Genomic DNA, 27,165 nt, shown 5'->3' on the forward strand with positions numbered 1-27,165 from the left:
AGCAGGCTAAATAGGAAATAAAAAGCTTTGCCCAGTGCAATGCAAGGACATGCAACTATTCTGCAGAGATCATGTTTCAGTTTTAGCCAGTGTGTTCCGCAGAATGGCAACACACATAATCAGATAATATGAAATCCTTTCGTGAGGAGACGGTAATGAAATTTGAATTTACTAATGACAGGAACTGAACTTTAAAGAGCCGTAATGTAAACACTGGAACTCACTGTCCGATTACTACAAACATTGCAAAAATTTATGTTTAATAACAATATTTACTGCAGTAAGTAATTAATTTCTGAAAACAGTAAAGGAGTGGTAAAATCTATAACTTCTGAATGGTAGCCATATGAACTGATAAATTTAGTTACTTATACCGAACCAATAAAACTGACTAACCCAAATCATTACAGAAAAGTTACCCTTAACCTTTCAGTACCGAAACAAATCATAACTATGCAGAGAAAACATTATTTCATAATCTTCGCTTGTCCAATTAATATTTACTAACTCAGAATTCACAATTCATCGTTCTGTGTACCTTTATCTCTGTGCTCTACGAGCTTCTTCCAACCGCTCAGCTATTTCACTAGCTTAGTTTAGAGTGTTTACTGCAATGACGATGCTACTAGCAACCCAAGATCACGCTGTTTGTAGTCAGAACCTCTGTGGCGTATCATATCGACCATCGAAAACCTGTTTGAAACAACCAGTATACATATATGAAGTATGACAGGTCGAATCAAAACAGAGCTTATATCACGTTACTTGAATACCAAAAGTAAAGTAGAAACCTTACAATGTATGAAATGTTACAACACTGCAGTACTAGGAGGTGAACATATTACTGTTCTTGCTGGGCTACGCTCTTGTTGCCACTTTACCGTGCTTCCGAATTAAATTTTAGTTTTGAGAACTCTGCCTTTTGCAAAAAAAAGTTTTTTCCTGTTTTATTACTCTTTACCAAAACATTATTTCGACACCTATGAGTCTTCTTTAGTCGGTCTCACTTTATTTCTGCAAAATAATATAAAAAAAAACCTTTGGTTGGTTTTGTGTTATACGTATAAAAAGTGTAACCTGTTTTTACTTCCTTATGATTGCTGACCTGAAACTGAGTAGTCTTAAAGATGGTACTGTACAGGACTTACCTGCTCTTATACTTCTGACGGCTTTGCGTGACAACTGATAAGTCATCGGAAGTATATGTTTGTTTCTTGAAAGATTTTTTTGTGTACTTTAGCGGAGAGTGAATTGGTGGAAATTCTGCAATTACATACTCTGACATATTCTACATCCTTGGTGTGTTTCTTTGTGGGCTGTAATCATATGCACTGTTTTTCACTCATTTTTCACTCATTTCTCACAGCGTGTAAAAAAATTGGTTTTGGGAAAACTTCTTCAACCATTGTGTACCTAGATCTTCACTTCCACACACCATAAACAGTGTCATAGACCTCACACATACCCTGATGGCTGGTATTGTTCAGTGGCTCAGTTCTACTAGTATTCTACCGCTAATGTTTAGGAACTTCACTAATCACGTTGACGCTTTTTCCCGCTCTCAAAGGATAATATTATTCCACGTACCCTTTATATACTGCGTTCTGCTAGCTGGGTATACATACCCTATAATACCTCCGCAATAGTTTTAAAGTACAGTACACGAAAGAATCGTGAATACAGTTATTTTGTTTCGAAGAAAGTCAATATTGAAGAGAATACATTTTTGTATCACTCTATAAACATTTATAACATACGAGCACGACATTATTTATTTATATATCACGCTCCGTGGGTCCTGACGAGCCAAAGCTACGTCAGTACATAGTTACAGAATGATGACTAGAAAGATTATAAGCGAAAGAATTATTAAAAAACAAAAAGTGTAAGAGTATATACCAATAAACAACACATTGCAGAGAAAAGTCCCCAACTACTCCGAGGAACTCCTGTGCGAAACAGCAGTTTGCCGCAAGTAAACCTTTAACCTTAAATTTGAGTGCTTGGGGATTATGACTCAATTTCTGAAATTCTGCTGGAAACTTATTGAAAATGATACGTGGTACATAGTGCAGTCCTTTTTGTGAAGTGCTGAAGAATGTGTTGTCAGGGTGTAGCGTTCACTCAGTGAATTTGCAGTTTCTTCTGAATGGATCAACATTGTCAACAAAAAATCCCATATTCACAGGAACGGCACAGTTAGAACTGCGGGGCACCCGAATACTTTTTACACAAAGTGAGCGAAGTTGCTTCAGAATAAAAGACTATACGAGAAAGTACAGTGAAAGTAAGCAAACGATTCCTATGCGTTTCATTGTCAGAGACAGTGAAGATTATTCTTATAGTGAAGATAGAAGCTTTCAGTTTCTGTACCAGACCTTCAATGTATTACTTCCAATTAAGTCTCTTTACCCTCAGTCCCAAGAATTGAAAACGTTCGATATCACATACTGTTTGACCACGTTTTGATGGTAACACCTCGCTTTTAGAAGAGTTTCGTGTCAAAGAATGCGTTGTTTTTTGTTGTAATTAAGCGTTGGTCTCTTCTCTAAAAGCCAAGAGCTGGTGTTACTGGCTTCCCTATTAGTAACGTTCCATATGTTTCATAACAACAGTTGTGTCATCTGCAAAGATTTTTGTGTCGTCTATCGCGTTTGGTAGAATGTCATTGATTTATACCAAGGAAAGCAACGAACCCAGAACAGAACGCCGTGGGACGTCTCTTCCCCTCCTCCCCCCCCCCTTCCCCCTCTTTTTCATGACCCTTTTCAGATTCAAACCACCTCCTTCTTGAAACTTCCTGGCAGATTAAAACTGTGTGCCGGACCGAGATTCGAACTCGCTACCTTTGCCTTTCGCGGGCAAGTGCTCTACCACTTGGTAGGTCACGAGTTCGAGTCTCGGTCCGGCACACAGTTTTAATCTGCCAGGAAGTTTCATATCAGCGCAAACTCCGCTGCAGAGTGAAAATCTCATTCCACCTCCTTCTTTGCTGATACTAAAGCATATCTTTCTACTTCCTACGTTCCAGATGTGAAGTAAAGCATTGTACTGTCCATAAACAAGCAGTGGATGAAAAACAGAACACTTCGGCGTAACTACCTGGCCAGCATTTTATTAACGTATTTTTACGTGACGGCTCACGCAACAAATGAAAGGATTAGAAAGCGTTCTGGTTCGAAAAGAATGCAGTATTTTTCCCTATAAGCACGAAACAGTGTCGGAAAAGAGTTTGCGATAATTGAAGAGAGACTCAAAATACTTCAGTTTATACACTTGACTCCCGTTGCAGAGCCCGAGTTCATTGCCACAGTGGCTAATTTAGAACAGCGACACAGCGGCGGACACCGTGTGGAAACATGTCAAGGCCAGAGTGCAATAAACTTCCACTCGCGTCGTAACTTCCTCCAAGATTCTCTGTAAGAGCTTGAACCAGGAAAAAACAAAGGGGAGTTAGCCCTTCCTTCTGCAAACGGTTGTTTCTGGGAATCTGAAGAGCCGAGCAAAAGATGAAACGCCAACAAACTTACTTCGTTAGGTCTCACGTAAGCTGCTTACTGCAATACCGGTTTCGACTGATTATCCATTATCAATAACCCTGAAAAATATGTATGGCGTCAATTTTTATTTAATTTACTGAAATAAATTTGTCGCAGGTCTATTTGCGTGCATACATAAGTCCGTTGACAGTGGCCAGTCAGAAGAAATCTGTTTATCCATTAAACTTTATACATGAGAATTAACTGAACTAAAGTTGATAAGCAAAAGATCACTGACGCAAATATAGCAATTAGTTAAACTGATACATTCCGTTGCAGAATGCGAAACACCGTCAATGACAAAATCCGTTGCTCTAGATGTATTATTTTCACAAACCCCATGGGAGAAACTCTGTCTGCAATGCCGAGAAGTAATGAAGCTAAGAATTAAAAAAAAAAAAAAAATGTATCTGAATGGCTGGACGCGGATTTGAATCGTCGTCCGTCCGAATGACAGAGCAGTGTGCTAAGGACAGCGTCACCTCGTTAGGTGAACTGTAATGTGTTTTTGTCTGACAGACTTTGGCTGCAATAGCCTGGAAGTAATTTTATGCACGTATGCTCTTTAATGTGTACGCATTTACATGTTTTGGGTAAGTTTTGTAACCTTGAAGATCACTTCACGTAGGACCTGCAGACGGAACATTAGCGTATCGTTTGACGAGCGTAAATTTACGATACATATTTTTGTTTTTCTATCATCTTCCTCTTCCCGCTACGCATCAAAATGCGATAACCCCCATAGCGGATAAGCACATGTAGGAGATGGAGAGTTGCTTAATTTTTGAACTACTAGGTTGCTGCATATGTACGTAGCGTTTTTGTTTTATCTGTTGGTACACGTGTTGCTTAGGCTTTGTTGATCGACTGTCATTTTTTACTTGTAGTTCACTGTTGCTGTCTGAGTTGATATATTGTCATTTTGTCGTTTGGAAATACTGGTGGAGCTGTGGGTGCTAGAAAATCGAGTACCAAATGGAGAAATCGGAACATTTCCGCCATATTCTTCTGTTTTCCAATAAAGAGCTGACAGCAGGGGAGGCAGCCAGACATATTTGCACCTTGTATGAAGATAATGCCATTGGACAGAGCACGGCAAGAAAATGGTTTTCTCGATTTCAGGACGACCGTTCTGACATCAGTGGCACTCCACGTTCAGGAAGACCTTCGGGGTTAGATGAATATCGTCTAAACGCATTGATGCACTATGATTCACTTTAGTGTTCCCGTGAACTGGCAAATGTGAATGAACTGTAATCATTCGACCATCGTGTGAAATTCACACACAGTGGGGAAGATTAAAATTCCGGGTCATGGGTACCGCACGCTCTAAGCCAAAATCACAAAAATGAACGGGTGACCATATGTGCATCTTTGCTTTCTCGGAGTAACTCTGGATCGCGCGCTAACATATAAAAGGCATTGCCTAAACATCAAACAGAAAGTGGCAGCTAGAAATAACATAGTGCGAAAATTGACAGGTACATCATAGGGTGCTATTTCATGCACTGTGCGCTCAAGCGCGCTTGCTCTATGCTGTTCCACTGCTGAATATGCATGTTGGGTATGGTACAAGTCCAGTCATGCCAGGAACGTAGATGTGGCTCTAAATGAGTCTTGGCGGGTTATCAGTGGTTGCTTAAGAACTACTCCTGTTGACAAACTCCATTGCCTCGCTGGCATAGCTCCTCCTGCAATCAGACGTGAGGTAGCTGCGAGATATGAGAAAAGTAAGGCAACAACGAAGGAAGCCCATCCACTATATTGTCGTCAGCCCGCACATCCTAGTCTGAATTCAAGAAAGTCTTGGAAACTACTGAGGCTCTCATCGAGAATACACATGCGGCAAGGATCTCGCGATGACGGGAGAAATATCGGTATTTGGGAGAATCGATGGCTCCAAAGGTAGAACGTCCCCCTAGACATTCGGAGAAGTGGTCAATATGGAGGTCTCTCAATAAATTACGATCACACACAACGAAATGCAAGACCAATCTGCGGACTTGGGGCTTCTCTGTGTACTCAGTTCTTTGCCAGTGTGGCGTTGAGCAGACCAACAGCCATTTCTTTCAGAGTTCCTCATCACCAACCACCTGCACCATGCAAGACCTTATGAGAGCTACACAATTATTTTTTGATATTTCTGTACTGTACTTTCGACACGATAAATAATAATCAACTGGCTCGTGAACAACACTGACCATTCCCATACTGTATCGTTGCAGGTGAAGAGAAATTGTGTCTTTAGGCGAACATAAGGAAAAGAAAGGAATGGTTGAGCACAAACAAAGCAGCAATTCCAGTACAAAGACCTGCTTGTGTCCACAAAAGATAATTGTATGCATTTGGTAGAACAGCGACGGGTTGGTATTCCACGAATTACTTACCTGAGGTGTAACAATCACTGCTGATACTTATTGTCGACAGCTGAGACATCTTGTAGACGCAATCGAAGCACAACGACCAGGTAGATTGTGTGACGTCATGCTACTCACAAGGGAACCTCCCCATCGCACCCCCCTCAGATTTAAATCTAAGTTGGCAACGTGGATAGACCTTGAAAAACTGAACACAGATCAATCGAGAAAACAGGGAGAAGTTGTGTGTAACTATGAAAAAATAAGCAAACTATACAAACTGAGTAGTCCATGTCGAACATAAGCAATATCAAAGAAAATGTGAGCTTAGGAGCGTCGTGGTCCTGAGGTTAGCGTGAGCAACTACTGAACGTTAGGTCCTTGGTTCAACTCTTCCCTCGGGTGGAAATTTTAATTTTTTGTTTTCAGTTTATGTCACGAACTCTTATGTTTTCATCACTTTTTTTGGAGTGATTATCACATCCACAAGAAAATCTAAATCGGGAAAGGTAGAAGAATCTTTTTACCCATTCGCCAAGTGTACAAGTTAGGTGGGTCGACAACATATTCCTGTCATGTGACGCACATACCGTCACCAGTTCCGTATAGAATATATCAGACGTGTTTTCCTGTGGAGGAATCGGTTGACCTATGACTTTGCGATCAGATGTTTTCGGTTCCCATTGAAGAGGCACGTCCTTTCGTCGACTAATCGCACTGTTTGGCGGTGCGGCCGTAAAACACAGACACTAAACTTATTACAGTGAACAAAGACGTCAATGAACGAACGGACAGATCATAACTTTACGAAAATAAAGAAAAGAAAATTATCACTCGAGGGAAGACTTGAACCAAGGATCTTTCGTTCCGCAGCTGCTCACGCTAACCACGAGACCACGGCGCACCTGAGCTTACATCATCCTTGATGTTGCATATCTTGCGCATGGACTACTCAGTTTGTATATTTTGCTTATTTTTTCATAGTTCTACACAACTTCTTCCTGTTTTCTCGATTGATCTGTGTTCAGTTTTTCAAGGCCTATCCACTGTGCCAACTTCCAACTAAATCTGAGGGGGGTGCGATGGGGAGGTTCCCTTGTCAGTGGTATCATTCACCCACATTCTGCTAGATTGACAAAAGAGACAATACAGAAGCTGAGTTGGGAAATCATTCCGCACCCACCTTATTCACCTGATCTTGCGCCCTCAGATTTTCACTTTTCTGCTGTCTTCCTTTCCGGATGAAAACGCGCTCCGAACATGCTTCGATGAGTTCTTCGCCTCAAAACCACTTGATTTCTACAGCTGCACAATCGAAAAGTTATCCCAGCGTTGGCTAACTGACAGTTTTAAGTAGTGAAGGAAAATACATTATTGCTAACTACAGTCTCTGTTATGTGCGTATGTTGTACTTATCAAATTTACGGACAAAGGCTACGAACTTAGGCACCAACGCAATAACTCCGACGGTTGCTGCATATCAACTGTGCTAGCTTGTAGACTGTGATGGAGAACTTGTGATCTAATCTGACGCAACCATATATTGTTCACTGCAATGACTGCAGCGGCTCAAACAACTCCGCTGCAAGAGTTTTCTGAAGCGATATTCATCGCTTGTATCGTCATCTACAGATTCAGTACGTTGTTAAAACCGACATATGCACCGAAGTAAAATTACAGCATTTTAAACTTTAATGTACGTGTAGGAATCGTCGTCCAGTGAGTATGACATTTCTGACAGGACTGGCCACACTTCTCGTCACATAACGTACCGAACCAGCAGAAAAGCAATCGCTACTTCTTGTAGCTCTTTCAGCACCTTTGCCAAACAATCTCTCTCTCTCTCTCTCACACACACACACACACACACATACACACACAGACGTATATACAGAGTGTTCGGGGAGGAAAGGTCAATATTTTACACAGTGATAGTACTTCTGAACAAAAAATGTTACATGAACATAGGTCCGCAAATGCTTCGTTAGGGAGCTATGAGTATTGAAAGGAACTTTAATTGTGCAAAATTAATGTGCACAACGTGAACGTATACGCAATATGACTGGACCGTAAGGTGATTTTCTTGAAAACAATGTTACAGAGAAGTACAGTTATGTTACACATTTTTAAATAATGATTATTTAATTTGCATACAGTACATAATGCATTACAACATGCATGATACATGTATTTAGTTGAAAAAGACGTACCATGTCTTTTACATACGGCTTTAACACTTATCGTACAGATGTTGTACAGTTCACAGAAATGGTTCGAATACCCCACCATGAAAGTCAATGCACTTTTTCGCTCTAGCGATAACATGTTGTGTTGCTTGGTCAGTTGCCTGTGGTTGGTTCGTAATCAATACAGCAGCGTCCATGATGCGACGAAGCAGTTCATCTCGTGTATTTGCCTTCACTTTGTGCACCTCTGATTTCATCCAACCCCATAAACAGAAGTCTAAAGGTGCAAGGTCAGGTGATCTTGGAGGCCAGTTAATAGCACCGCCACGGACAATCCAGCGATTAGGGTGGGTGCGATTGAGATGGTCCTTCACACGTAAGGTAACATGTGGATGGGCACCGTCATGTTGAAAGTACGTGCCAGTTCGCTTGGCTAAAGGAAGGTCTTCCAATAATTACAAAAATGAATTTTCCAAAAAATGCAATAGCTCTCTCTCGTCAATCGCTGATTGATAGTAAATTGACCTATCAAAAGGTTATCGATCATTCCGCACGAAACATTATGGCAAAACGAACTTGGAAATTACTATGCACTGAAGTGCGCGTATTTTCCCGTGACCATCGATGATCATTGCGTGTGTTGTTTATTCCAAGTCGTGAAAACTGGGCTTCGTACGTGAATAGTTTGAATGGAAGCAAATGACTATTCGCGATTACCCAGTGACAGAAGCGAAGTCGTTGGGCATTGTCGCCAACGTGGAGATTTTGGACACGCTGTATGTGAAATGGATACAGGTTTTGCGCATGTAATGTTTCCCATACATGTGTCTGTGGGACATTCATACGCAGGGACATTCTTCGTATGCTCAACACTTGCAATAATTTGTAAACTATAGATTGCAGCAATCAGTTGTCATTTTTAAATAACTGTGTATGAAGCCCGACCTACAGGCATTACATGCATTGAGCGAAAATAATAGTGCATTGAGAATGGCTAGGTTCTAGCCGAAATGTAGATCTACACAATAAAATTTAAAGAAGACGACTGATCGCTGAAATCTATAATTTACAAGTCAATATAACTATCGCTGAGTGCAAGAGCTTTCTGAATGGAAGGTAACCTGACTTGCAACAATTTCTTCCTGTTCTTGCAAAGATTGTTGACGTGCACGCTCGGACGAAAAATGTCTACTTGGAAGAGAGCCTGTTGCACACAAAGTGATACACACTTCGGTAAACACCCTGCGATCAGGTAATCGTAGACTCAGAAAGCGCCTGTGGTATTCTTCTGTTGCAGCGGTAGCACTACCGTCGCAGAAGCCATAAGCATACACCATATCTGCGTATTCCTCATTAATGTAGACGTGTGGCATTGTTAGCAACGCTTGTACGAACACAGTTAACGCCATACACTACACAGCTAACCGATCCGTCGCTGGTAGACTACACAATGCGGCTTACACGGCACAACTGCGCAAACAACTGGTGATTGTACTACGTACTAACTACGTCACATGACCATAATACATGATAGGTTGCATAGCGTAAACCTGGCATGTAACCGTGCATTCTTTGCAAGAAAATCACGTTATTGCGTATGCGTTCCCGTTGTGCACATCAGATTTGCAGAATTAAAGTTCCTTTCAATACCCATACGTCCCTAACGAAGCATTTGCGGACCCATGTTCATATAACATTTTTAGTTCAGAATTACTTATTCTATCACTCTTTAAAAATATTGACCTCTTCTCCTCAAACAACTGTGTATAGAAAACGACGAATCGTATGAAAAAAAAAAACTGGTCACTTCCTAACCACATCTCCTACGTGGGAGGGATCAACTTTGTACTTTAAACCCGGGAACACCCCCGCCCATATTTATTCATACTCAGATTGTACCGCAAAACACATGTACAGTTTACTCGAACCATTGTTTTCCATTGTTGGCAGATGGCGTTGCAATCGACAAACAACAAGTGTGGCTGTTTTGGCATTCAAGACCGATTCATCTGATTCTACATTTCATTCACGATGTAAATGTAAGAATTTGAGGTCTAACGGTTGGTATTTATGTTAGAAATTTACTTTAGTGTTGCAAATTGGATTGTACAGTACAATATGTTTTGCCCTTTCAATGGCTGGTTAGAAATTACGTTTAGCGAGACACAGGAACAACGGCGTCGATCTAGTAGCTCTGTCGTCCGATCAGGAAGCCCGATATCGCTAGCCTCCTTGGATCTCACCACTGTGGAGCTTAATTTCGGTGAATCCCCTTGCCTCTCACCGTTGGGGTCATTTATTTTAGCGAGCCCCTTTGCCTCTCACCACAACTGTAATTGACAATAAACTGACGTCTTTCCATTTCGATGGATTTATCGGTTCGTTCGCAGAACAAAAGTACACAATTTAAAATCATTGTGGATTACAATTTTCCTTAGAGGCAGGGGCTCACTGAAATCAAGCATCCAAGCTGTGAGAGGCGAGGGGAGTCACTGGTGTCAAGCATCCTGATCGGAACAGAGAGGTATTAGATCCACGTCGTTGTTCACGGATTACGCTAGACGTAGTTTCTAAGGAGACATTGAAAGGGCTACACATATTGTTCTGTACTGTCAAATTTGCATCACCAAAGTAAATTTCGAACATAAATATCAACCTTTAAATACAAAGAAATACAATGAAACATATAGAATCAAATGCGTCGATTCTTAAACGCAAAAACAGGCACACCTGATACATGTTGTTCAAACAAATTTCGGGCTTGCAGCCGGTCGTCGTTCAATACTTCGCACGATATTTCAACTGGGCACCTGCCAGTCATCTTCAGGTGAGCCGTCGCAGACTGGCGATAAAGTTCTCCGCTCCGCAATATATAGCGTACTGTAACTATTCTGCGCATGCGTCGAAAACTTGATAGTTGAACCAACACTGCCCGCCGGCAGCGCCCTCACTGGTGGAATAGCGGAACTCAGTCGCCCTCTGCGTTGCTGTTTGCCACGGCCGTCGACGCACTCTGTCGTCTTCGATTTGAGCAAATCGTGGAGATGATGGGATTCCATACACTGTCCAGCTGGTAGCCGCTGTCACGGTTTAACAGATTTTCCGCCAGTCGTATTTCTACGGATTCTTTAATAATGGAGTCCCAGAAAGACGTTGCTGTAGACAAAATCATTGTTTTCTCATACTCCATTGAATGTCCAGTAGAAATACAATGTTCAGCAATAGCGGACTTGCTTGGCTGCAAAAGGCGGGTGTAACGTTGATGTTCAGTGCAGCATTCTTTCACAGTGCGTGTGGTTTGACCTATGTAAGCCATACCACATTGGCACGGTATCTTGTAAATTCCGGCCTTTCGTAGTAACAGATTGTCCTTAACTGATCCCACAAGGTCCGCAATCTTCGATGGTGGGCGGAAAACCACTTTTACTTGAAATTTTCGGAGGATTCACGCTATTTTAAACTAAGTGTTGCCAACGAAAGGAAGAAAAGCTAAAGATTGTTCCGGCATGTTCTCCTCTTTATTCACTTCCTGCTTCTTAGTTTTAACTGTTAGTGCCCTGTTAATCTGCCGGATGGAATACCCATTTTTGCTGAATACTGTCTTTAGATGGGCGAGTTCTTGAGATAAGCTATCTAGATCTGAGACAGTATGAGCTCTATGAACAAGCGTTTTAAGCAAACTCATGGTTTGCGATGGGTGATGGCAACTCGATGCTTGCAGGTACAAATCAGTATGTGTGGGTTTCCGGTAAACTGAATGCCCTAGAGAACCATCATTCTTCCTTCGAACCAGGACATCCAAGAAAGGCAAACAACCATCTTTCTCTATTTCCATGGTGAACAGGATGTTGCTATGAATGGAGTTGAGGTGATGTAGAAACTCCATTAATTTATCTTCTCCATGAGGCCACACTATGAAAGTGTCATCCACATACCGCCAAAAAACTGTTGGCTTCAGGGCAGCCGATTCAAGTGCTCTCTCTTCAAAGTCCTCCATAAAAAGGTTGGCGACCAAAGGAGAGAGGGGGCTACCCATGGCGACACCGTCAGTCTGTTCAAAATATTCTTGATTAAACATAAAATAAGTTGAGGAAAGTGCGTGCCTGAACAAAGCAGTGATATCAACAGGAAACATGTTACCAATCAGTGGGATCAGTTAAGGACAACCTGTTACTACGAAAGGCTGGAATTTACAAGATACCATGCCAATGTGGTATGGCTTACATAGGTCAAACCACACGCACCGTGAAAGAACGCTGCACTGAACATCAACGTTACACCCGCCTTTTGCAGCCAAGCAAGTCCGCTATTGCTGAACATTGTATTTCTACTGGACATTCAATGGAGTATGAGAAAACAATGATTTTGTCTACAGCAACGTCTTTCTGGGACTCCATTATTAAAGAATCCGTAGAAATACGACTGGCGGAAAATCTGTTAAACCGTGACAGCGGCTACCAGCTGGACAGTGCATGGAATCCCATCATCTCCACGATTTGCTCAAATCGAAGACGACAGAGTGCGTCGACGGCCGTGGCAAACAGCAACGCAGAGGGCGACTGAGTTCCGCTATTCCACCAGTGAGGGCGCTGCCGGCGGGCAGTGTTGATTCAACTATCAAGTTTTCGACGCATGCGCAGAATAGTTACAGTACGCTATATATTGCGGAGCGGAGAACTTTATCGCTCACCTACAAATCCCTCATCCGTCCTATCCTCTGTTATGCCAGTGTCGCCTGGATCTCCGCCCCCACTCGCTTTTACAAGGCCCTCCAAATCCTTGAACGCCATGCGCTCCGCCTTGCCTTCCGTATCCGCCTTCCTTCCCCCACACGGCTCCTGTATGAACTGATCCCCTTCCCCCACCTCCTCCTGTTCCTCCAACATCTCCGCATCCTTTACATTGTTCGCAGGCTTGATCCCCCCCACCCTCTGGTTTCCTCCTTCCTCTCCACCCCCCGCCCGTTGCCGTGCCCCTATCGCTGTATCCCTCCCTCTCTCCACCTCCACACCCTCCATCTCCTTCATCAGGGCAATTTCCAACGCCTCCCCCTCCCGGATGACGAACTTCGCCGTGACATCTACCCTTCCTTCCAACTATAACCTGGCCTTGTTCCCCCCCCCCTTCCCCAGGGCCCCTTTTCCTCTTCCCTCCTTCTCCCAGAGCGGATTTTCCTCCGTCCCCCCCTCCCCTGAGACCCTGCACCCCCTACTTGCCTCTCTCCTTCCCACATCCCTCCCTACCTGGCCCTCTTCCGCGCACCCCCCGCTCACCTCCCCCATCTCTTCCCCTCCCTCCCTTCTTCAGGTCTCCCTCATCTCCTTGCACCTGGCAGATCCTCTGTATTGATCATGTCAGTGTGCCACGTCAGTGTTGTGTTTAGTGCTGTTTCTCGTGTGCGTCTAGAGGTGTGATTTTAATTGTGTACTGCCTTGGGGTTCTCCGTCAGTGTTACGTTATGTGCTATGCCTTCCGTCGCTACCTTTATGCTCCCGTCGTACTGTGCCTTGTGTTCTTTTAACCGTCGCAGTGTGTGGCTTTTTGTGTGTGCTACTTTTAAACAGTTTTTTATCTCCATTTTACAGTCACCCCGTTTTTTGTCTATTGCCTTCCAAGATGTTCCCCCTTTTTCTATATCTATGTTCACCTTATTCTCTCCTTTGCTGTTTTTTAAATGTCTTCTATTGTTTTGTTCTATGTCTTTCAGCTGAAGAGCAGCACCTATGCTGCTGCCAGCCTGCCCCGATGGGGAATTGAAAGACAATAAAGAAAAAAAAAAAAACTTTATCGCCAGTCTGCGATGGCTCACCTGAAGATGACTGGCAGGTGCCCAGTTGAAATATCGTGCGAAGTATTGAACGACGACCGGCTGCAAGCCCGAAATTTGTTTGAACAGTCAATTTGCCGGGAAAATTTTAAAATTCACATCTGGTACATGTTGATTACAGCACCATCTACCACGAATGGATAAAGAATGGTTTGAGGAAACCGTGCGTATATTTTAGCGTAAAATCCAATTATGCAAAAGACTGGCCAGGTGTGAGCAGGAATAGGGCACTGTGGGTTCCGTATTATTTGTATAGATAGTCGATCCATTCCAGAAATCGAGGACGTTCACGATTATTGCTGTTATCGACAGTGATACTGGCAAGATATCGGTCCCAGTGATTCCAAAACTTTCGAGAATGTCATATTTTCAAGTGTGAAATCGGATAACAAATGACAAGAGAAATTTCTTTTCGTCTCATACAATTACGAATTAACAAATTCGGATTTTCCCTTTACTTGTGCTGTGAAACCTTGCTTCTAGCCAAATTTCACCGTATGGGTTTTGATGAGTAAGTTTTTGAGTATCAGAATATGTGGACACATATAGCCGTATCTTTTGACTGAATTGACTTAGAAGCTTAAAATTTTTACACCGTCAAACGACCATTGACATTCATATGTGATGTAAATTTGAATCTAATATGCCTATCTCTTCCAGAGAAAAATAGTCTCGACAGAGGGACGCACAAACAGAAAGAGTAATAAACAAACGACAAAAAATAGTTTTTTATGTTATATAATTACAGATTTAGCATTTTAGAATATTTTACTTACACTGTGAAAGCTTGCTTCTTGCCAAATTTCACGATTCCAGGTCCGCAGGAAGTATCCTATAGGTTTTAATGAATGAGTTTTCGAATATCAAATTATTTAATATTAATGGCCGTTTCTTTTGACTGAACTGACATAGAAGCTTAACAGTTTTACACCAAGGTGTACACTGTAGAGCTTAATACGTGACATAAATTTGAACTCGATACATCTACTCTTTCCTGAAAAGAAGGGTTCTTACCAGTCAGACAAACAGACTGATAGTCAGACAATAAAGCGAGCATATAAGAATTCCGGTTTTACAAACTGAGGTACGGGACCCTGATAAAAATGAAGCGTTCCCCTAAGAAAATGCAAACTTGATTCCGCCCAGACAGACGGGTTGTTTAGGAGGTGGCCAGTTGTAGCGCAGACAGATGTGCCATTTACTGATATTAACTGTCCACCTAGACCTTTTTTTGCATTTGATGCGTTGCTTTCGAGATATTTAGTTGTCTCAGATTAAAGCAAACACGCCGTGTACAGGGTGGATCACCTAAAACTTGCACCGTAACTACTGCAGAAATTACTTTCTTCCTACACTCTGCATACACAATGAGCAGTCGGCCACTCACAACCTACTGCCTGGACTCTCACACTCTAACTGACTAGCAAATCACAACGTATTCAAGGAAATCACAAGTACACTGCAAGCAAACATGACATTATTGTACCTGGCAACCACACAGGCTGAATGGCACAAACAAGTTTCGGCGTGAGAACTTTTCAAAATACGATATTCCGTTAACAACTCGCACTGTAATCCTGCCACAGAAACCACAGACATTCTAATCTGCTCTACTTTTAGTTTATTAAAGTGAATAGGCTTTTTCCATTAAAAATGTATGTTTGTACAAAAAATACAGTTCATAATTATTAGCACAATCTGTTGATTGGCTAACAATACGAGCATGTACATTTTCTCCGGTGTTTCGGCATATATTTGCAATTTAGGTTTTGCAATGTGTAGCTGACATCAGACGAAACAAAAACTGTTAATCACGTCTTTCATGCAACGTGCAATGTCGACGGAAAATGGTTTGCTTCCCGTTACGAACAAAATGATCTTTAATCCTAGCGTTTGTTATTACTCTGATGCTAAAGTTCTGCTAAAAATATACTAGTTCGAAACAAATATCGCTGGTCATCGAAACCTTTTCTCAAGCGATTTCGTGTTCGCCAGCATAATATAATTCGTCTGCAACAGTGCGACCACCTGTTCAAGTACGTGATAATCCAGATCCCCTTACTAACTGAATTTGCTTTTTACTGAACTAACGTAAAAATAAACAAAGAAAAACCTAAAAATGATCCAAATGATTGGTATGAAGCTGATTCACGAGAACTAAATATATTCTTAGGTTCACTATTTTATTCAGCTATTTTCAAATCCAGTAGAGAAGATTACGAATTATTGTATGCCACAGGTGGTACTGGACGTGATACATTAAGATGCATTATACCCCTAAATCGGTTTGACACAGATCTAATATACTTGTAATTCGGTGACCCTGCAACCCGTTTTGAATGCATGGAAAACAATCACTTAGATCCAGTCATAAATTTTTACAAAATTTATTGACAACTGTCCAACGTCACACAGCACTGGAGAATGTGCATGTATCGATGAAACGCAGGAATCATTTTGTGGTAAATGCAGATTCAAAATGTACGTTCCAAACAAACCAAGGAAGTATTGCTCAAAAATCATGTGGCGTATTGATGCTCGCACTGGTTATCTGTTTAACACATTTGTCTACACGGGAAGGGACTCAGATGGACAAAATCTAAGTTCAGACACCAACTCAGACTGTGATTAGACTAGCTAAACCAACTAAACAGACTAAAAGCAGTATTACTGCAGAGAGTTTCTTCAGCTCGGTCTAGCTAGCAACGTGTCTGAAATCGAGAGAAATAAAGTACACGTGAGCGTAAAAAACTGGAAAAGAATTCTTACCTGTAACAACCAAGGAAATTGGTTCTGATCTAAGTCTAGTTTCTTTTGTGCCAAAAACGGATAGGTTCCTGATTCTCATTTCGTCTATGAACCATGAAGAATGTAAAGATGGTCATACAAGTAAAACACAAATAATTTAATACTAGAATCATATTAAAGGTGGTGTTGATGCCCTAGATGAAAAGTGTGTCAAGTATTCAACTGCCCGACGTACCCAACAGTAGCCAATGACATTGTTTTCAGCCTGTTGAACATGCATTCGTCCTTGACAGCTCTTTCAAGGGCAATACTCAAGTCTGCCACTTTAATTTTTTGAAGAAGTTTGCACACTCGTTGCTGACACCACAGACGGAAAAGCGAGTCAACAACTCTCACATACCCCGCGAAAGTAATGCATCTATTCGCTGTGTTCTGGATGTAGCAGAACGAAGAGCAGAAGTCGTCATTGAACGATTGGAAAAACGCTAAACATGCTCTACCTGTGACCCAAAATAGATGGGGAAGACGCATCATATTTGCGATCGTTGCAAGAAGCCAATCCGCTACACAGAAATTTGCGAGTACAAAGAGAACTTCTGAGAAAGCAATTAAAAACCTAAAAGATTCTAGTGCAATTTTAATTTTTTTCTATGTTTCATGGGAGTTTCTTGTGTTTCTATTATTACATGTGTAAAAAACAATAAAAACATAGCAAAAAAATAACATTTAGAGTACATGATATTTGAATTTTTATAGAATTAATATTGTGATGTATTGTTATTTTACGTAGTTTTGTGTTTAAATACGTTTTTTCGTAAAAAAATAAAATTTATTTCAATATATTTTTGTATGATATTAATGTAATCTTTTATATAAAAAAGCTGAAACTTTTCACTGAAATTGTTGAATGCAATTGTTATGGCTACATAAATATAGAGGTCTGTGAGATTGTACTGGGACAGGGCATGACAAAAATCCGACCTGGGAAGCTAAGGATTAAAGCGGAATCTTACGTGCCCATTTGAAAGAGTGGTCTCAGGTTAATGTAGTGTGATATTCGTTTTATCGACATGTATTGACAGAGGCAGTAAAATACGAAGAATAATGAGGGGCATTACTAAGCTGACCCATGCTGACTGCTACTATAACCCGTTCATCATAAGAATAAACCTAATTTAAACAAACAGAAACGCGATCATTGATCAGAAGCCGTAGCACATGTACACTGGTGTTGTTACGCTCTTCGAAGTAGGTCCTACTTATATATTAGATATCTAAGTTACGTAAAATGAAACTTTAAGATATTCAAATGTATTAACACCCATCAACGTTTTTATTAATCACGCTTTAACTACGTAGTTTTTATTTCAAAAATCGCGTACAGTCACAGCCTCTGAAGCATTGTGCTCTTACTGTCGCGCTGTTAATGCGTAGTATAAAAATGGAAGAGCTGCTTTCTGTTCGGATTAATTGTCATCGCAGTCGTTCCCATGTGCTTGATTGTATTCGAGGAATTTGATGCTTTTCTCGACTTCTGCTTTCATCAGAGGATGGGAGTTCTGGTATGCTGTTCTCATATAAAGTTAAAACTTGATTTAAGATAGTCACAAATTTATAAATTTTCAAAGTAATTTGCTAAAATGCTATAATTTTATTTTTTATTGCAACCAAGACTACTAAAAATTTTTATTTTACTAAAAAGTCAAAGTTTTGTCGGTTATTATGTGCTATTTTTACAGCTTTAGTCTTTCAGGCGAGGTTTCGATGGAGAACATTTAATTAAGTTTTTTTAGAAGTCCTATAGAAATTTCTACTGTTATTTACATTTCTACAAAGTTTTTGGTATGCGTATTGATAGATACTTGGCCCGGAAGAAGTATGTTACTGAGCTGCTCAGACAGTTAACTTCAGCTGCTTTTGATCTTTAAATAATTGCTAGTCGTGGAAACAAAAGAATCAGTGTCCAGACATACTCAGGATATACCCACTTCATAATGTCTTACGCAACGCAGCAACAAAGATGTATGACAATTTGTGACTTCGTAGGCTGTCCCGGCGTAATAAGCCTCTTCGGATTTGCTGCCGGATCCTAAAATCAACTCGATTCGATATTTCGGTTTTCGGCTGTTCGCCATCTTCAGGAGAATGCTGCTTCTTCTGATGAGTCCCGCTGAGAACTGACGCCAGGCTGCAAATCGACATCCTATATAGGACCCCGTACCGTACACGGCGCATGCGCCGCCCGTCATGGTTGCTGCCCTCCAAGACCTTAGTAGAAGATCGACGGCGACTATAAATCGAACTAAGACACAATTTTCTAGCACTCGGACTGGCCGCACCGGAGAACGTTCTGTTTTGATGCGGGATAGTACAGGATTCCACGTCCTGGCAAGAGGAAACCCATTGTCTCAATTAATTAAATTATCCGCCAACCTAATTTCATTTTTCTCCTTATAGACACTGTTCCCAAAAGCGGAAATTTTGGAAACTATCACAATTTCGTGAAATTTCGTACCGTATCCCTCATTTAAGCAGTGTTCTGCTACTGCCGATTTTACCGCTGTTGTAGCCTCGTATGACGGCGATGTAGCACGTACCTCTCTCGAACTGTACGAATCAAATGGCCGATGTAAGCCTTCCCACATTGACACGGAATTCTGTATACACCGGGTTTCCTTCAGTTCTATTAGTGAGTTTTGATGTGGTGTCTCTGTTTACACGAGTCCCTCTGGAGGATCCACCAACGCAGTGGCGTCCTTAGGACTTTGGTACACAGAGCATATGTCATTTGCGACACGGATAGCTTAACCCAAGAACTTGCTCATTTGATGGCTGTTTTTAAGAAAAATGGATACTCTGAGAAGCAGATTCGTTGGGCTATGGAGTTTCGACAATCTCCGGAGGTGCATGAATAGGAACATAGATCGGTGACCTATATTCCTTATGCTGGGACATATCGTTTAAGATTGGAAGAATTTAAGGAATTTTAACACGAAGAGTGTGTTCCGTCCACCTTCCAAGACTGAAAATGATTTTGGGCTTAGGAAACCTGGTGTATGCAGAATTCTGTGTCGATGTGGGAAGGCTTAAATCGGCCGTTTGATTCGCACAGTTCGTGACAAGTATGTGCAACATCGCCGTCATACGAGGCTACAATAGCCGTAAAAATCGGCAGTAGCAGAACACTGCTTAAATGAGGGACACGGTATGAAATTTAACGAAATTGTGATAGTTTCCTAAATTTTTGGAACAATGTCTATAAGGATACAATTGAAATTAGGTTGGCGGATAATTTAATTCATTGAGACAATGCGTTTCCTCTTGGCAGGACGTGGAATCCTGTACCATCTCGCATCAAAACAGAACGATCTTCGGTGCGACCAGTCCGAGTCTTCGAAAATCGTCCCTGAGTGCGATATATCGTTGCCGCCAATGTTATACTAAGGGCGGCGCCACGTGTCCAGTCTTGGAGGGCAGCAACCGTGATGGGCGGCGCATGCGCCGCGTACGGTACGAAGTCCTATATAGGAAGTCGATTTGCAGCCTGGCGTCAGTTCTCAGCGGAACCCATCAGGAGAAGCAGCGTACTCCTGAAGGTGGCGATTTTAGGATCCGGCATCAAATCCGATGAGACCTTCATTTATGACCATTTGCCCAATAGCGTAAAACGTCTGATGGGTACCAAACCTTATAATTTCCACTGGAAATTCCTATTCCAGCGATGAACTTTTATTAGAAAAGGTGGCAACTTGTAAAAAGAAAACTTAATTTTTAAGTGTGTTTTCATGAGCAGGACTAAAAAATAATATGTTCATTAACATTAATACTAATTACGTATACATATCCTGTAAACTGACTCATTTAACATCATTTCGACGAAATATATCCTTTAAATGATCTATGGAAACTGTAACTCACTATGTTCACTTGTGGTCCGTTTGTTTTATTTGGTTTTTATCACAATTTCTCTTCGTATTCCTGATCATTTTGACTTTTTTCTTCCTAGTTTTGAAGTTATCTTGTCGTGTGTCCCGTATTCCTGTCTTCATTCCATTTTTGTGATGCATTTTGTCTTCTCATGACTGCTTCATCATATTGCAAATTGCACCAGGCTTGCCTTGCGACTTTGGCCAAAAGAAATGTTTCCTTTGCTATGAGTAGTTGAGCTGTTTCAATAGTTTCCATTTTCTGGATTTTTCGGTACCAATTTGTCCAAAAGCTTCTTCTTCGTTTTAATTTTCAGTGTCATATTTAGAGTCTTTATTATTTCCTGACATAATCAGGAGATGGGTACAAGTGGTCTAAATATTTTAAAAAGTTTTTTAAAAATTTTTTCTAAAAATATTCAAAAGTATTTACTTTGGCATGTCTCTTGGTATTTCTTGATTAGAATTTAAATGTTCAAATGTGTGTGAATTCCTAAGGGATCAAACTGTTGAGGTCATCGGTCCATAGACTTATACACGACTTAAACTAACTTATTCTGAGAACAACACCTACCCCCCCCCCCCCACACACACACACACAAACGCAAACACTCATGCTCGAGGTAGGACTCGAACCTTTGGTGGGAGAGGCAACGCAATCCATTACATGGCGCCTCTAACCGCGTGGTCACACCGCGCGGCGGTTAGATCTTAACTTTGATTTTAGATAGGTAGTATCAAATTCTAGTTCAGCACTTCTAATTATCTGAACATTCTGGACTTCTTGGGAGGATTCGCTAGATATTGCAACGTGATCTCTTTGAAATTCTCTTAAACAGGGATTTGCAGATATGCATGTGTTTTTCTGTGCAGAGAGACGCTTGAAGGAAGTGAGTTTTATTAGTACGCTGTTTGCTCTGCAGAGTCCTGCTTCTCTTTCCCCATTCCTGTTTGTTCTTTCGTGAGATGAGTTCTTCCAATAATATTCGTGAATTTTTTTCTCTTTGTCCTTTTGTGCATTAAAATGCACCAGCATTAGTATACTATATTACTTAGGAATTTGTGATACTTATTTTTGTACTATAATTATCATCATTTTGTTTTGAAATTCTAACAGTATTGGTGTTTGAAGATTCAATTATGAAACTATAGCCCACCCATTATGCAAACAGCAATTCTCACTAATGCTCAACAGTGTTTTGGCACATTTGTACAGTTCGCAACTTTGTTCAGTACTGTAAAGGAAGGAAAATTAGGCATAAAACATATTAAATCTCTCGTGACTATTACCACCTGCTCTACAATGTTAGTAACTAAAATTCCGCAGAATAGGTATAAATGTTTTAGGCCTAATTCCCATTCGAATATTTGTTACTCGTAACATACTTCCATTTTACAGGCCTGAATAAAAGTAACCAATTGTTGACTGTAGAAATGCGCCGAATCATGATGAGCATTAAGAAGGATAGTTGTCTGTATAATATACGAACCTGAATCTCCACAGTATAACAAATTCCTTTTGATGTGTGAAGTTTATACACTGAAGCGCCAGAGAAAGTGGTATAGGAAAGCATATTCAAATACAGTTATATGTAAACAGGCAGAATACGGCGCTGCGGTCGGCAACGCCCACATAAGAAAACAAGTGTCTGGCGCAGTTGTTACATCGGTCACTGCTGCTACAGCGGCAGGTTATCAAGAACTTGGTGTTATAGTCGGTGCATGAACGATGGCACACAGCGTCTCGGAGGTAGCGATGAAGTGGGGATTTTCCCGTACGACCATTTCACGAGTATAAAGGGAATATCAAGGACCTCCAACATCGCTGAGTCCGGAAAAACACCCTGTAAGAACTGGATCAGCGACGACTGAAGAGGGTCGTTCAGCGTGACAGAAGTGCAACCCTTCCGCAAATTGCTACAGATTTCAATGCTGGGCCATCAACAAGCGTCACCGTGCGAACCATTCAAAGAAACATCATTAATATGGGCTTTGGAAGCCAAAGGCCCTTTCATGTACCCTTGATGTCAGCACGACACAAAGCTTTACGCCTCGCCTGTACCCGTCAGTACCGACATTAGACTGTTGAAGACTGGAAACATGCTGCCTGGTCGGACGAGTCTCGTTTCAAATTGTACCGAGTTGATGGACGTGTACGGATGTGGAGACAAACTCATGAATTCATGGAACCTGAATGTCAGCAGAGGACTGTTCAAACTGATGGTGGCTCTGTAACGGAGTGGGGCGTGTGCTGTTGGAGTGATATGGGACTCCTGGTATGTCTAGATACGACTCTGACAGGTGACACGTACGTAACAATCCTATCGATCTACTGCACGCATTCATGTTCACTATGCATTCCGACGGACTTGGGCAATTCCAGCAGGACAATGCGACACCCCACACCTCCAGAATTGCTACAGAGTGGCTCCAGGAACACTCTTCTGAGTTCAAACACTTCCGCTGCCCACCAAACTCCCGAGACACGAACATTATTGAGTATATCTGGGATGCCATGTAACGTGCTGTTCAGAAGAGATATCCACTCCCTCGCACTCTTTGGATTTATGGACAGCCCTACAAGATTCATGGCATCAGTTCCCAGCACTATTTCAGACATTAGTCGAGACCCTGCCACGTCGAGTTGTGGCACTTCTGCATGTCGCGGGGCCCTACATGATATTACGCAGGTGTACCAATTTCTTTAGTTTTTCAGTGTATATGTCATGTTAGTTAGGAACACTTTTAAGTTAACTTCGTATTTACATCAATTTTTAAGACGGGTGATAAAACTAAGCCGGCCGAAGTGGCCGTGCGGTTAAAGGCGCTGCAGTCTGGAACCGCAAGACCGCTACGGTCGCAGGTTCGAATCCTGCCTCGGGCATGGATGTTTGTGATGTCCTTAGGTTAGTTAGGTTCAACTAGTTCTAAGTTCTAGGGGACTAATGACCTCAGCAGTTGAGTCCCATAGTGCTCAGAGCCATTTGAACCATTTGATAAAACTAAGTGTGCACATTAATCTGAATTGTTGTTCTGTCTTCAGTCCAAAGACTGTCCTAGGGAGTAGCTTTCGACCTGGTATATGCTGTGAAAATCTCTTCACATCTACGTAATTACTGAAGCCTTCGTCCACCTAAACTTTTAAATGCGAACATTTTTAGGTTAGGCTTTACCGTGACTGTTACTGACATTAAATGAAACAACAAGTTTACTGTTACCAGTCACCGTTTTACTAATGTAAATCCACCTGATGATAGAGGTTTAAACCTTCGAAACGCGTCGTGGAAATAAATAAAACGGTGACTGGTAACAGTAAACTTGTTGTTTCATTTAATGCCACCTAAACCTGTTTACTGTAGTGAAACGATTAATCTGTATACATTACTTACATACATTCCGTATATTAAAATGAATGAATTTGTGTGTGCATGTGTTTTCCAATATCGCTTTGGTACGTCAGGACACTTGTGACCAAATCTTTTTACAAAAAGATGTTCTTATCGGACAAAGAATATGACTTGCCCATAGAACCTCTAGGTTGAAGGTAGAAACTCTGATATGCCTACAGTAATATCAGTTGAACTCGGTGCACTACCCATCAGATACTTAGTTCTAGCCATTGCTAATTGGTGACAGTTTCACTAGTAGGCGTGGAATTAGGGGTGGGAAGGAGCTGTCATAGAAAACGTAATCGAAGAATGACGTTAGTGTCGCATTCATAGTTTTCAGTGTCAGTAGTATTTAAGTTGATGTTTAATCGGAAAGAAGAATGAGAACTCTCGTAACGGAGAACTACAGTACATATACCTAACATTATTTTCTCAGGCCTTAATGGCTGGCTCTGACCACCATGGAACTTCACATCTGAGGTCATCAGTCCCCTAGAACTTAGAACTACTTAAACCTAACTAACGTAAGGACATCACACACATCCATGCCCGAGGCAGGATTCGAACCCGCGACCGTAGCAGTCACGCGACTCCAGACTGAAGCGCCTAGAACCGCTCGGCCACACCGGTCGGCTCAGGTCTTAATGTTGTGAGAAATTAGCAAAGTAACCGTACGCGGCAACACAGAATTAGGTGATAGTTTTTATAAACATCATGTCTAAATTAATCAATACGGAACAGAAATTAATACAAGAAACGAATTAAGTGGAACATTGCTGAGATACGTCTTGAAGATTGATGAAGCCAATAAGCGAAATGCTTTAGATTAAGAACAAAGCAAAACACAATTGGAAAAGAGAAGTAAAACATATTCTTATGGACAAGATAACGAGCAACAGGGTATTTTATGAACAGCTTCTGTGAGTTATTGTTGGAACACCTGACGTATATCAGTGATATACACCACTGTTAGAAGACAACTAGCAGTGATGGAAAAACAAATCCCAGTGAAAACCAAGCAAGCTTGAGGGCAAATAGTAAAATGGTGGTTGAAGTTAACAGCAAGTACCGCGTGTGAGTGAAAGAAGTTAGATTCCAAACAAGACACACAGCACGTAACATCCATGATGTTTTCAGGGCAATACAGATAAAAAAATGAGGCTAAGAAATGAAACTACTCGTAAATTTAAAATTCAAGTCAATGGAGACCAAAACGAAAGTACTCAGGAAATTTCCCCGAACGACCGCCGAGACGTTGTCGGTGGAGTTCGGATTGAACATGTATATATGACATTTATGGCTTCACTGGCTGCAGCTGCACTGTGTTTTAAGTCTTATTACATATCTACGACATAAATGCGTAGTTAAAACAAAGTTGCATGAAGTTAGTATAGAGAATGAGTGTTTAAAACAGACGTTGTTACGGCGATGGATTTGAACCTCGGTCGGACAGAAGCTGCCTTGTACAGGTCTGACAGACAGTACCTGCACGTGTAGGCAGACAGCCAGCAGAAGCGCTGCGCACAACGTGTCCGCCGCTGCCCCCATTCTGGCGCCGACTGGCGGGCGCTGGCCGAGCGCCGGCGGGAGCAGCCTCAAGGCCGCCACAGCGTCGCCAGCTGGGAGTCACGTGACCGCAGCGGCACAAGAGCCAGTGTGCAGTGAGTGTGCATCCACCGTCAACAACAAAGCGCGTATCGATCATGTTAATCTTGAAGCGCACGGTCTGAATCTGAACGAGTTTCCCTCTATGGCCCCATCACGTACGATCAGTTAATCTGCACAGTGCGAGTATCCAACTCTCCAATTAGTGACCACAATTCTTTTAATTTTGAGTCATCACCGTTATGACTAGTTTGATGTGGCCTGTCACGAATTCCTCTCCTGTGCCAATCTTTTCATCTCGATTCTCTTCTGTTCCGGTTTTCTCCCAGTCTATGTTTCACTTTCATATAATGCTGTGCTCCAAACGGACATTCTCAGAAATTTATTCCTTAAATTAAGGCCTATGCTTGATACTAGAAGGCTTCTCTTGGCCACAAATGCCCTTTTAGCCAGAACTATTCTGCGTTTTATTTCCTTATTGATCCGTCCTTCATGTGTTATTTTGCTGCCTAGGTAGCAGAATTCCATAACTTCGTAATCTCTAATTCTGATGTTAAGTTTTTCTCTATTCTCTTTTCTGCCACTTCTCATTACTTTCGTCTTTCTTCATTTTACTCTCATCGACACTCTGTAAGTAGATTATTCATTCCATTCAACGCATCCTGCAATTCTTCTTCACTTTCACTGAGGACAGCAATGCCCGACATCTTGCATCATAACAAAGGCCAAACAGGTAGAAACTTCAACATACGTTTTCGAGAACACATGGATGCTCTTCGTTTAAAAAACTTAAATAAATCCACATTTGCCCAACATGTAGCAGAAGAAGAACATCAAGTAACAGACATATCCCATAACCTACAAGTTCTCCACCTAGCCAACAATGGGAAAAGAATGAACCTCCTAGAATAAACTGAAATTTATTCACATAAACATGCATCCCCTTCTGACATACTTAACGACCAAACAGAGTTACCAAACCGAATATTTCTGAAAAACTTCCACACTCTACTTATCAAACCACTGAATAAGCACAATCAAGAAATAACATAAAGTAATACAAACCCAACAAATGCATGTAATAATATACAACATGAAAATCTTAATTCTATCTTTGTTATATTGTAAATGTATGAATTACTGGTTCGTATAAATGTGTTATGTTGGTTTATTATCTTCAATACTGCCTAAGTAACAAAAAAATATAAATGTATGAATTACTGCTTTGTATAAATGTGTTATGTTAGTTTATGATCTTCAATACTGCATAAGTAACAAAAAAAACTTAGTATACATCGTACTTAGAATACTTCTATCACCCAAGTCAATGTTTAGTAAACAGTAGCTTAGCTAGAACCTCAAAACTTTCATAAAATATAACTCTGTCCATAGATAAACTGCTTCTATGTAAATAAAAAAAACTGTCAGTCGACAACATGGCGGATAACGCAGTGCGCCTATGTAAAATACGTGACAAAAAGTGTTTGTGCTGCTGCAAAAAAGGAGAAAAGCCAAGAAAAAAAACGTTGAGGAGAATGAAAGTAAAATGAACAACTGATAGTGCGTAACTTTACAATCGCGAAATTGA

General features: G+C 41.2%; 1 protein-coding gene across 1 annotated transcript in view; it reads right to left on the reverse strand.

The window, feature by feature from the left end:
• The window catches only part of LOC126197723 (inter-alpha-trypsin inhibitor heavy chain H4-like), a 195,830-nt gene extending 170,309 nt beyond the window's left edge, over positions 1–25,521 (reverse strand). Inside the window, exon 1 of the mRNA XM_049934660.1 lies at positions 25,458–25,521. Within this exon, the coding sequence (XP_049790617.1) occupies positions 25,458–25,520 (63 nt within the window). The 5' untranslated portion in view covers position 25,521. The remainder of the gene's footprint in view (positions 1–25,457) is intronic.
• Between the last annotated feature and the right edge of the window lie 1,644 nt (positions 25,522–27,165).

The sequence above is a fragment of the Schistocerca nitens genome, chromosome 1 (assembly GCF_023898315.1).
Source record: "Schistocerca nitens isolate TAMUIC-IGC-003100 chromosome 1, iqSchNite1.1, whole genome shotgun sequence".
NCBI classification, from domain to species: domain Eukaryota; kingdom Metazoa; phylum Arthropoda; class Insecta; order Orthoptera; family Acrididae; genus Schistocerca; species Schistocerca nitens.